The sequence below is a fragment of the Triticum dicoccoides genome, chromosome 1B (genome assembly GCF_002162155.2).
Source record: "Triticum dicoccoides isolate Atlit2015 ecotype Zavitan chromosome 1B, WEW_v2.0, whole genome shotgun sequence".
NCBI classification, from domain to species: domain Eukaryota; kingdom Viridiplantae; phylum Streptophyta; class Magnoliopsida; order Poales; family Poaceae; genus Triticum; species Triticum dicoccoides.
Window position 1 is genome coordinate 405,685,910 of NC_041381.1, and position 13,246 is coordinate 405,699,155.

Here is a 13,246-nt window from a genome sequence, read left to right on the forward strand (position 1 = left end):
GACGAGGAGGACAATCCGGAGACCCGAGAAGGCAGAGCAGGCTATGCGCGGGTGAAGGGGTTTCAGAAAAAATTCCAAACTTTTACCTGGGGGTATATATAGCCTGACCCTGTCGGTGTGACCGAGTGGAACAACTCGGTGGCACCGAGATGCAAAACTGCAAGCATTACTGCAACTCGGTGTGACCGAAAAGTTCTAATCGGTTGCATCGAGGTTGAAAACCTAGATCAACTTAGTGATCTTGGTGTGACCGAAAATGGTGAATCGATCAGACCGAAATGCACAAAGAGGTTTTGGAAGTTTAAGTCTATGACGAATCGTGGACTTCGAGTGCTCCTCACACAGAGTGGTTCGAATCTGACTTGATCAAACTTTGTGATGTAGCATGAATAGGGTTTGAGACAAGAAAAGCATAGATAGCTAGAGAAGGTTCTTAGGCATTCTTGTCCATCCACTTGGCAAAAAGAAAAGAAACCAAACAATCAAAACAACAAGTGGATGTCCTCGAATGAGAAAAATATGCAACCAACATGCTCACACAATAAAATGGCAAATGAAATATGTGGCAAAGCATGCACAACCAATTCTAGCATCTATCAAACAATTGGCGATGACTAGGTCATCTATATATGAGTATATTGACTTAGGAGTCAAATGAGAACATTTGATCATAGGTCATACTCATCATTTAAGCACAAGTGGGATTACCACTTTTACATAAAGCATTGTTGTGTTCACACCATTAGAGTTGCTTTAACTCAATTCTTAGAGTAAAGCTCCCCCTAGATGTGAGATCCCCCCTAAGAGGGATGAACTAACCTTGGGTTTTGTCGATGATGACTTCATGTAGGTGTTGAAGATGTGGATGCTCAATATTGATGTAGATCATTTGCAGCAATCCATTGGAGTGAGTTGCACTTTCAATACCTACACGGGTTAGTCCCACAAGGAACAAACAAGGATATCCATAGACATAGAGTGATGCATACACAAGATGATGTCCATGAAAGCATTAGGTTACCTTGTCCCTTGTCTTACCAACTAGAGGGTTTGTGACTCCTTGAACTAGTGCAAGATGTGGAATTTGATTGCACTTGTCCTTGCCAAAATGATATGAGTGAAGTACGTTGGTGGAGTCACCCTCAAGAACTCTCTAGTTCTTCTTCTTTGGGATCCACATCATCTTGATGGTAATCCTCAGAGTTGTAGTTGTACTTGTTAAAGTAGAACTTGATGTAGTCTTGGGAACCCACTTGACCAAGGCCTTAGGAGCTTCTTCAAATGCATCAATCTCCTCTTGAAGCTTGTCCTTGCCTTTTTGCTCGAGGTCTTGTGGTGGAAGATCATCTTGAGCTTGTGTCCCTTTGAAAGAAGTAGGATCATACTTCTCTTGTTGAGGAACAAACTTCGTCTTGGGGTATTGATCTTCTTCCCACTGAACTCCATTGGCATTGAACTTTCGTTCAAAACCAACACCTTGATTCTTCCGGTGCCTTCCTTGCTTGCGTACAATTTCCTCGAATTGCTTACTTCCGGCAAGGCTCTTGTAAACACCTTTCTCTATAATTCCCTTCAATAAGCTATTTTCTTGCTCAAGTGTAACTTGGCTAAGAGAATCATTAGTGGAATCAAGAGAACTACTAGAAGCAACAATATTAGATTTAGCATGATTATTTTTACTACTAGAAGAAGAATCTTTCTTGTTCTTGTTACTAGATTTGACTTGTGGCATGTAAGTAAATAAGAGTAAACGCTTGGCAATGTAAGAAGAACTTTTCTTGCAAAGATCATCATTGATTGCCTTTAAAAACTCATGCTCTTGCTCAAGGTTGAGCTTTTCAAAGCGTAACTTCTCATGAGTCTTTAAAAGTTCTCGATGATCTTCTAAGATAGTTTCATGAGCTAACTTAAGAGTGTTTAGTTCTTTAGTTAGGTGCTCAATCTTCTCCTTATCATTGTCATTTGTTTTATCTTGATTAGCATGATTAATTGATGTTTCATCATAGTATTCATCACTAGAGTTGTCAACAAGTAAATCATCATCACCTAACAAGTCATCTTCATCACTATTGAAATCAACATGCTCGGGGTGTGTTACCTTTGGGCCTTTAGCCATGAAGCATCTTCCAAGTCCTTCATTTGGTGAGTCAAATATGTCATAGGAGTTGGTTGACACAAGTGCTAGACCGGCAACACCTTCATCTTGAGTATATTCGGAGTCGGAGTGATAGCTTCTCTCATAGTGATTGTCGGAGTCGGAGCTGGACACCCATTCACCAACATGAGCTTGATGTCTTCGTTTTGTGTAGCTCCTTGATGACTTGTCCTTCCTTTCCGAATCCTTGCTTCTCCGGGATGTTCTTCGTTCATAACGATCATCTCTACTCCTTCTTTCTCTTGATGGTGATTCTTCTCTTCTACTCCTTCTTTTTGGTGAATCTTCTCTTCTTTTGTAGGGAGCCGTACACTCATTGGAATAGTGTCCGGGTCTTCCACAATTGTAGCAATTACGCTCATGACTAGAAGATCTTTTATCATTATAGGACCTTGACTTGGAACTTCTTTCCTTGCTTCTACTCTTGTAGAACTTGTTGAAGTTCTTCACCATTAGGCTCAATTCTTCAATGAAGGTTTGTTTCTCACTTGATGATGTGGGAGCTTCACATGAGGCTTTGTAAGCACCACTTGACTTGTTGTGGAGCTCCTCCTTATCCTTGAGTGACATCTCATGAGCACCAATTCTTCCAGTGACTTCTGTTGGCTTGAGATCCTTGTAATTGGGCATCATTTGGATCAATGTGCACACGGTATCATATTTTCCATCCAAGGCTCTTAGGATCTTCTTGATGATGAATTTATCAGTCATCTCTTCACTTCCTAAGCCGGCAATCTCATTTGTGATGAGAGCAAGCCTAGAGTACATTTCAGCGACACCTTCACCATCCTTCATTTTGAACTTGTCAAGTTGACTCTGAAGCGCATCCAATTTGGATTCCTTGACGGAGTTGGTACCTTCGTGCATGTCAATCAAAGTATCCCAAATCTCGTTTGCATTCTCAAGACGGCTGATTTTGATGTATTCTTCGGGGCACAATCCGTTGAAGAGGATATCACAAGCTTGAGCATTGTATTGCAGCATCTTCAACTCTTCCGCAGTAGCTTCACGGTTCGGTTCTCTCCCATCAAAGAATTCACCTTGCAAGCCAATACACACAATAGCCCAAACGGCGGGGTTATGTCCAAGAATATGCATCTTCATCTTATGCTTCCAACTAGCAAAATTAGTACCATCAAAGTAAGGACCTCTACGGTGGTAATTTCCCTCGCTAGACGCCATACTCTCCTAGGTTGTGAAACCAAGGCTATGACCGCCAAAAGCTATGGAAATCAAAGCAAATGGATACCAAAGCTCTGATACAACTTGTAGGATCAAAAGTATGTCTAGAGGGGGGAGTGATTAGACTACTTGACCAAATAAAAATCTAGCCTTTTCCCAATTTTGGTTCTTGGCAGATTTTAGCAACTTAGCACAGGTCAAGCAATCAACCTACACATGCAATTCTAAGAGTATAGCAGTGGAATGTAAAACAATTGCATATGAAGGTAAAGGGAGGAGTTTGAGGGAGCAAATGCAATGTTGACACAGAGATTTTTTAGCCGTGGTTTCGATAGGTGGTGCTATCATACATCCACGTTGATGGAGACTTCAACCCACAAAGGGTAACGGCTGCGTGAGTCCACGGAGCGCTCCACCCACGAAGGGTCCACGAAGAAGCAACCTTGTCTATCCCACCATGGCCATCGCCCGCGAAGGACTTGCCTCACTAGGGGTAGATCTTCACGAAGTAGGCGATCTCCTTGCCCTTATAAGCTCCTTGGTTCAACTCCACAATCTTGACGGAGGCTCCCAAGTGACACCTAGCCAATCTAGGAGACACCACTCTCCAAGAAGTAACAAATGGTATGTTGATGATGAACTCCTTGCTCTTGTGCTTCGAATGATAGTCTCCCCAGCACTCAACTCTCTCTCACAGGATTTGGATTTGGTGGAAAGAAGATTTGAGTGGAAAGCAACTTGGGGAAGGCTAGAGATCAAGATTTATGTGGTAGGAATGGAAGATCTTGACCTCGACACAAGTGTAGGTGGTTCTCTCTCAGAAAATGTATGCTGGAAGTGTAGGCACGTGGCTCTCTCCACAAATGAAGAGTGGGTGGAGGGGTATATATAGCCTCCACACAAAATCTAACCGTTACACACAACTTACCAAACTCGGTGGGACCGAATTGTGAAACTCGGTCGGACCGATTTAGGAAATAATGTGACCTTAGGATTTTCGGTGGGACCAACATGTCATCTCGGTGGGACCGACATGGTTAGGGTTAGGGCATAACGTAATCTCGGTGCGACCGATTACACAAACTTGGTGGGACTGATTTTGGTAATAGACACACAGAGGGTTAGTCAGGCAAACTCGGTGGGACCAATTCACTCATCTCGGTTGGACCAAAATGTTACGAAAGGGAAACAGTGAGTTTGCATTGCAATCTCGGTGGGACCAATCGCTCATCTCGATTTGACAGAAATGTTACGAAGGGAAACAAAGAGATTGCAATCCCATCTCGGTGAGACCGAGATCCCTATGGTGAGACCGAAAAGACTAGGGTTTGTGGCTATGGCTATGACATCTGAACTCGGTGGCGCCGGATAGATGGTTTCGGTGGGGCCGAGTTTGACTTTTGGTTTAGGTCATATGTGGATGTGAGAAAGTAGTTGAGGGCTTTGGAGCATATCACTAAGCATTTTGAGCAAGAAACTCATTAAGCAACACCTCATCCCTCCTTGATAGTATTGGCTTTTCCTATAGACTCAATGTGATCTTGGATCACTAAAATGGAAAATGTAGAGTCTTGTGCTTTGAGCTTGAGCCAATCCTTTTGTCCTTAGCATCTTGAGGGATTCACTTTTCTCATCCATGCCATGTCAATCATTGAGCTTTCCTGAAATATTTATCTTGAAATAGCATTAGCTCAATGAGCTATATGTTGTTAGGAATTACCAAAACCACCTAGGGATAGTTGCACTTTCACTAATGCAATCTCTCAACAGTGCTAACATAAATGAATCATATAAAAATCCCTCACATGCGACAAAGAATCACTCCAAAGTTTCTATCGAAGAACGTAGGATGAAAACGTGTATTAACCTATATGCCTAGATCACCCCAATGTCACCACGGGAATCCGCAAGTTGATTACCAAAACATATATCAAGTGACTCAATATGATACCCCATTGTCACCACGGGTATCCATATGCAAGACATACATCAAGTGTTCTCAAATCCAATATTCCAACATAAAGAAACCTCAAGGAGAAAGACTCAATTCATCACAACAAGATAGAGAGGGAAAAACACCATATGATCCGACTATATTAACAACCCCATGGTTACATCAAGATCGTGCTGGATCAAGAACACGAGAGCGAGAGAGAGAGAGAGAGAGAGAGAGAGAGAGAGAGAGAGAGAGAGATCAAACACATAACTACTGGTACATACCCTCAACCCCAAGGGTGAACTACCCCCTCCTCGTCATGGAGACCACCGGGATGATGAAGATGGCCCCCAGTGACGATCCCCCCTCTGGCAGGGTGCTAGAGAAGGCCTCCAGATGAGATCTCTTTGGTATAGAGGCTTGCGGCGGCGGAGCAGAGGTTCTCGGTTTCTTTCTGGGGTTTTCTATATTTATAGGAATTTTTGGCGTTGGTTTCACATTAGGGGGGGGGGCACAGGGAAGCGACAAGCTTAGGGGGTGCAACCTTGGGGGGAGGGCACGCCCCCCATGCTTGTCATGCCCTCGTGGCTCTTCTGGACTTTCCTCGAAGCTTTGGGGTCTCTTTTTGTCCATAAAAGATCACCGTAGATTTTCAGCCCATTCCGAGAACTTTTACTTCTGCACAAAAAACAACACCACGGTAGTTCTGCTGAAAGCAACGCCAGTCCGGGTTAGTTCCGTTCAAATCATACCAAAACCATATAAAGTTGTTATCAACATGACATGGATACTTTATAAATTATAGATATGTTGGAGACATATTAGCATCGCCAAGCTTAATTCCTCCTCGTCCTCAAGTAGGTAAATGATAAAAGAAATACGAAGTGTGAATGCTAGCATAATGCATAAGTTTGATCAAGGATAATTTCAATCACCTTCTCTAGCATCTTAACAATTACTCTTCCTCATAAAACTCATCATGATCAAGTAGCAATCAATTCACATGTTATAGTTCAAACAACGCATTCTCTTGAAATGTAACAACCAATGTTCTTAGTCACCAAACAATTTCAATGCATCTTATTTTCAGCAAAGTCTAAGTAAGAGCTCCACATACTCAATTATCATATACTCTTTCATGAATCCTAGTACTCAAAGCATATTTTTAGAACAAATAGCATCCATCGAACACAGAGTAGGATAGGGGCTTAATGTTTCGCCTCCCAACTCATTTATCATAGAGATAATTGTCAATGATAATAATTCATGATCAAATATATTTGAATGGCCATATGTTCATGGATCTTTCCCCACCACATGATGCTTGCCAAACTAAAGAATAGGTTGGTGTCCGTGCAACAAACATTTATGTTTTCAGCCCGAACTCATGCACAGGCGTACTGGCGATCATACCTCCAACACCAATGCATGACATGAAGACAAGCCAGATAAACCGCTCTTCATGAGATCAAGAAGAGCATTAAGAAGATTAAGTCAATAAGAGATCACCACAAGGAAGCCTTCCTTGCTGGGCATGAGAGCCTGGCTGGGTCGAGGCAGCGCTTGAAGGACGAGACTAGATCGCCCCGGCAAGGTTTCTGGGGACGCCAAGACCAGAACCCGCCAGGCTCCTTGCCGGCAGGTTTTCACCAAGACGCCATCGCTCCACCTCATTGCACCCTAGTCAGTAATCACTGTAGCGTCAAGCCATCAAGCAACCAGGAGGATCTTATCAAGCACATGGGAACATGGTGGGGAAGATATTAACTTTATTGGCACCCATCCAGGAGGCGTGTCACACTAATAAGAAGAGGCAGATAAGCGGCGCGACGGGCTTGCTGGGCTGCAACACTAGGTTGACACCTACCAGTGCATTTAATGCACTTTGTCCTGACTTCCAGAGTTAGGTACAATAGCATTATTAGCTATCTAATCACCCCGAAATGACTGCTTTGCCACTATGGTCGCCCCTTAACCTATAAAAGGAGGTCTGGGGCAACCTAGCAAAGGGGTCAGACATTCGATCCCCCACATTTGTACACACGCATCGCCCTCCCTGAGGCAACCTTGCCGGGCTAGAGCACGTCGTGTCTTTGTGTTCCTCCAGATCAATCCACCAAAGCAGGAGTTGGATTTTAGGTTGCAAAGCGGCCCGAACCTGGGTAAAAGAGAGTTGTCATTGTCGTGTTGTCCCCTACTACTTCTACTCTTTGTGCAATATGACCACCTCCTCACCAAACCACAAAGGGGCATCCCTGCCCCATAGGTGATCGTGCTTCCACGCCGACACCTTTGGTGCAACAGCGACCTGCCGGAGAGTTCAGCTAGCAAGAGGTCCAAGGCTACCCCTCCAGAAACCAAGAAAGTTCTGGCAAGGCAGGATGGCACTGATGGTGCTTTCACCATTAGTGCCACTCTTGACGACAAATAGGAAAGCATGCTTGTTGCCTTCCTGTGGGCGAATGTCGATGTGTTTTCCTGTCAACCATCTGACATCCTTGGTGTTCCCAAGGAGGTAGTCGAGCACCACCTTGATGTCTATCCACATGCCCGTCCCGTCAAACGTAAAGTTAGGAAGCAGGCTCTAGAGCGGCAGCAGTTCATCGCCGAAGAGATTAAGAAGCTTGAGGTAGCAGGTTTGGTCCGGGGAGTGCTGCATCCAACTTGGTTAGCAAATCCAGTGTTGGTGCGCAAGGCAAATGGGAAGTGGAGACTTTTTATAGACTTCACTGACTTGAACAAGGCTTGTCCAAAGGATCCCTTCCCCTTGTCGTGCATTGATCAAATTGTTGACTCCACCTCAGGATGTGACCTGCTCTCCTTCCTTGATGCGTACTCTAGATACCACCAGATCTTCATGGCCAAGGAAGACGAAGAAAAGACCGCGTTTATTACCCCATGTGGCACGTACTGCTTTGTATGTATGCCTTTCGGGTTAAAAAGTGCTGGTTCCACGTTCACAAGAGCCGTGCAGATTGGTTTGGAACCTCAGCTACACAAAAACATTGAAGCATATATGGATGAAATAGTGGTAAATGATGACTACAAGCACACGACCTCTTGAGCGATGGAGAAAGCACTCCTTCGGTTGGGTAAAACTGAACGTGGACGGTGCATGGAAGGAAGGGGAGGGTACGAGAGGTGCTGGAATGATACTTTGAGATCACGCAGGTGTTGTCATTTTCTCATCTTGTCGCTTCATTCAGAGATGTATGAGCGCCCTTAAAGCGGAGATGGTGGCGCTAATGGAGAGAATGACTCTGGCCCTAGAACGGAGTCCAAACAGACTCATCGCGGAGACAGGCTGCTCTACAGTAACCCGCATGAAGAATGACCCCGAGGCCAATAGGTCTCCGGTGGTTGCAATGATTGGTGATATCCGGCAGCTCTCATTGCTGGCCGGTAGCATGAAATAATTTTGATCAAATGGGAGCTGAACAAAGCTAGACACTCACTCGCCCAAAAGCGGAGTTTATTGCCCAAATCGATGTATGGCTTCTTAGTGTTTCTGAGGAGGTTGACATCCTTTGTCGACAGGACTGTAATGACATTGTTTAATTAATGGAAACATTTTATAAGCAAAAAAGCTAGTTTGCTGTAAATTAGGAAACTGTGAACACAAGTGTCTACTTGAAACTTGGTGGACTGGTTTCATCGTGAGGAACCTAACCATGCTACTCTCGGTTCACGTCCTAACGTGTGAAATTGGTTATGCGCATCTGTAAATAAAGCTCTTTCTATTTCAGAAAAAATAGCCTTTTCTTTTAGGTTGTTAAAGAAATGTTTATTTATTTAGAATTAGAAAAAACAGCTTAACCCGACCTAACCTAACTGTAACCCGCTCACATGGTTGTTGGGGCCCACGTAAAAGTAGACGGCCCAGATTATTCCTTGGGAATCCGCTACCACCCCCAACGCCAGTGAGCTCAGCATCTCCACCTCCTTGTCCTCCTCCCCCGTCGTCTCCGGCTCCGACTTCGACCAGAGGAAGGAAGGCAGGCAGGGGCGGCGGGGCCGATCGATCCTTCCCCGAACCTCACACGCGCCGCAGAAACTTCCAGAAGCCGGTCCAATCCCATCCTCTTCGGCGGCCGACCAGCCAGCCAGATTCTCCTGATCCAAGGAGGGAGGGAGATGGGCCAGGCCTTTCGCAAGCTCTTCGATGCCTTCTTCGGCAACAAGGAGATGCGGGTGCGCCCTCTTTTCTCCTCTCTTCTCCTAATCAGTTTGTTGGGCGAATGGATCGATCGACCGACTTTAAGAATGAATCAGAGCACACATCGATCCGCTCCTCCTTTGATTTAGTTTCATATATGATTCTGTCTGATTTGATTTTTCTCATCCTGAATACATACTATTGAGGAGCTAGCAGATTTCACATATCAACCATGTGATGTGATGATGCTCGCTTTCTTACTAGCTGCTTTTCTGTCATGTTAGTTTGCTATTTTCATCGCACCATGTATGCAAGATCCAAGTTAATTCGCTGTGCTCCTCGATTCTAATGGAGCGGCCTGTTGCCTTATGCTAGGTGGTGATGCTTGGGTTGGATGCAGCCGGTAAAACCACCATACTCTACAAGCTACACATTGGCGAAGTACTCTCCACCGTCCCCACCATTGGTACAACATACCTGCCTGCCTATCTCTTAACTCAGTAACTAATTTTGGGCTCATGCACTGTGCTTCCATCCGACTAAACACCAAGCCCTTGAACTACTTTGCTAATTAATCCGTTCGTGGGCAGGTTTCAATGTTGAGAAGGTTCAGTACAAGAATGTAGTGTTCACTGTGTGGGATGTGGGCGGCCAGGAGAAATTGAGGCCCTTGTGGAGGCACTACTTCAACAACACGGATGCTCTGGTCATTACTCTCATTCCATATGCTTGCATGTTGTTTCGTTGTATTTTAAGTAGCAATTCAACATAGGAACATATAGGACTACTAAAGCTATAAATTCCTTTCCTCCAGTTAGTTGTTCCATTTTTACTTGCTTCTCTTTTGTGCCTATCTGATTTATAAACAAGTTCAGTAGCAGTCACCAGGAAAGATGGTCAATTAGCTTATCTACCATGGATATTTGCATAGGTTAGTGCCCTTAGCTGCTGAGCCACCAAAAACAGACATGGTAGAATTGTTAGCCAAACAGGATAAGTGTCTGGATGTTACTACACATCTCCCTACCTAGCCCAGGACCTTCATCTTAGTGGATCATGCTAGAACTCGCCTTTGATTTATTGATGGGGCACAGTGATTTGTGATATGACACTGCTTTCTTGAGATGTAAGCTTTCTCTGTTTCTTTTGTTAACTTGCAGATCTATGTGGTTGATTCCCTCGACAGGGATAGAATTGGAAGAGCCAGGGCTGAATTTCAGGTTTTTGGCATTTCTTATCGAGAACCTGTTCCTGTTTCTGTGGTAATATCTGTTGTGATATGTGCTCTAACTTACTGTAATCTATTATCTCTTGCAGGCCATAATCAATGACCCATTTATGCTCAACAGTGTATTATTGGTGTTTGCTAACAAGCAAGACATGGTATGCCTGTCATGGTTTCTTTTGGTATCACGTGCACTTGTTCAAGATGGTGTGGTTTGTGTAGAATACTAGTAGATTATAATTCTCTGCCTTAAGACTGTTTTGGACTTGCTTCTTGCGTGCATATATAAAGAGTTTGCAGATTGTAGGGGATTTACATTGTTTACATATATGGACATGCTGCATTTATGTAGGGCTGAAGTAGCTTTTTGTTGATATTTTCAGTTTCACTTATGAAAAGGAAGAGTTTATTCTGGCTTAGAAAACAGGTTTATTTTCACTGCTCGTATGCTTAATCATGTAGTGTCTGTGTCCTGTGGATGCAGAGGGGAGCAATGACCCCGATGGAAGTATGCGAGGGTCTTGGTCTGTATGACCTGAACAACCGCATCTGGCACATCCAAGGCACATGTGCTCTTAAAGGCGATGGCCTGTACGAAGGCTTGGACTGGCTAGCGACGACTCTGGATGAAATGCGAGCTACAGGGCGGTTAGCTTCGACATCGGCGTAAAGAGTAACAGTGATGGATCGTCTGTGTTTCTTGGAACCTCATTTTTACTTTTTGTGTCTGCCCTGTGGGCGCCTTTTGATGTGGTCGACAGATTTGTTGTAGTATGAATGATTCACAAGAGGGGATGCGTTTCTGAAGAGGGGGTGCTCCTCCTAGTTGGAAGCGCATATCTATTCTGTTCTACTCTAGGATTGTGGGATGTAAATACTGATGTTTCTACTGATGGCATGACACGCTCAATATTTGTGGTTTAGTCTGAAGAAATCACAGTATTTACTCTACTTTGTTCATTTGTTGGGAATGACTAGCTAGAATGCCAAGGCTAAAAATGGAAAATATTGGGATGCTTTTCTTGGATTGGTGGTGTTGTGGACGTGGTGGCGTTAGCTGCTTCAAGTCCATGTCGAAGAAGCTGAAGCAAAGTGTCTGTGTTGTACTCCCTCCGTCCCGACATAAGTGTCTCAAGCTTTTGGGACGGAGGGAGTACTAGGTATGAAAATTGTGGATGATATTTCTGGGACCCCTACTATTCTGGAGTTTGGGCAATGTTGTTGTTGTTGTTGTCGGAGTCAGCAGAAACAAAGAGATGTATTTAGAAAAGTTGCGGAGAATATCTGAAGAAATCAAGCCCTTGAAGAATCAAGATGATTTTCTTATCAGAAAGATAGGAAGAGAGTGCAATACTGTAGCTCATCATCTAGCTTTGCTAGTAGTGTAAAAAAAACGTCCTACATTATGGGACGGGGGGAGTAGAAATCAGAGTGTGAATATTGACCGGTAAGGAATTGTGCCTGAACCTATGCGCGAGCTTTTGTATCAAAAAAAATGTAATATTCCCTTAAAGAGTAATGTTAACTGAAAACTAAGAAGGAACTCCCAGCGAATGCAATCGCAGCCGTTTGATCAAGATCAAACGACGATAATTTTTTCTAAAAAAAAATGCATTCACTACAGTGAAAGTGTCATGCTAGTCTCCAGAAATTGTCACCCTCCTACAGCTACTTGTTCGTGATTGCCATCCTTCCAGCGAACGTTCGCCAACTAACTCCGTGTTACACCCCCAGGGCACTAAATAAGTAATTGGAGGATAAGGTAAAGGAGGCAGGCAAAGCGAGACGAGAGCGTAGCAGTCAGCGTGAGAGAGAGAGATGGCAGCAGGAACGGCCTGGGCGGGATGCCATCTCGCCCGCCTCCCCCACATTCCCATCTCGGTCAGCATCCCCGTGGCCGGCGCTGGCGCTAGCAGCAGCAGGAGGAGGTGCGGGTTAGCGGCGGCGGCGGGGGCAGCAGCAGCAGCAGCGACAGACGGGCGGGTGCTGGGCCGCCGGCCCGTGGAGGACGTGTACAAGGTGCGCGTGGTGCGCGGCGCGGCGGCGCAGGAGCGGGTGGAGGCTCTGCGGGCGATGGAGACGTGGTCGACGTGGCGCACGGGGGGCCGCTGCCGCCTGGCCTGGGACTGGCAGGTAGACCAGCTCGTGTACATCGTCGCCGGTGAGGTCCGCGTGCTCCCCGCCGGGGCCACCACCGGCGAGGAGTACATGCACTTCGTGGCCGGCGACCTGGTCCGGTACCCCAAGTGGCTGGAGGCGGACCTCCACTTCGACGGGCCCTACGAGGAGCGCTACCGCTTCCTCGCCTACGGCGACGACAACTGAACCGCCCCTCCTGGACGAATCCTGCCTGTATCGTCAGTAGCCTAGCTAGCTCCTTGGTCCTTCTACTAGTTCACTGAAGCTTTCGTTCGAGTTCTAGCCATATACTATTATACTCCAGTATTTCCTTTTGTTTACCATAATACACTCCTAGCCTGGGACAAGTAGTACTGTATTTCCTAGTCGTTTGAGTTCATTCGAGAAGCACTGCACAATCTCCTTGTTGTACATTTGATGATTCGATTGACGTTGCTTTTTTTTTTTTTGAGA

General features: G+C 45.1%; 2 protein-coding genes across 2 annotated transcripts; both read left to right on the forward strand.

Annotated features, from left to right (window-relative positions):
- The first annotated feature begins 9,172 nt into the window (after nt 1-9,172).
- Nucleotides 9,173-11,605, forward strand: LOC119337895 (ADP-ribosylation factor-like). The gene is made up of 6 exons (XM_037610129.1): nt 9,173-9,464; nt 9,805-9,895; nt 10,020-10,135; nt 10,590-10,649; nt 10,747-10,812; nt 11,139-11,605. Exons 1-6 carry the CDS (start codon nt 9,408-9,410, stop codon nt 11,322-11,324), a joined length of 576 nt encoding a protein of 191 aa, XP_037466026.1. The 5' UTR covers nt 9,173-9,407; the 3' UTR covers nt 11,325-11,605.
- Nucleotides 11,606-12,423: 818 nt separating this feature from the next.
- On the forward strand, nt 12,424-13,204 carry LOC119305763. The gene has a single exon (XM_037582199.1). It carries the CDS (start codon nt 12,473-12,475, stop codon nt 12,977-12,979), a length of 507 nt encoding a protein of 168 aa, XP_037438096.1. The 5' UTR covers nt 12,424-12,472; the 3' UTR covers nt 12,980-13,204.
- Nucleotides 13,205-13,246: the final 42 nt, after the last annotated feature.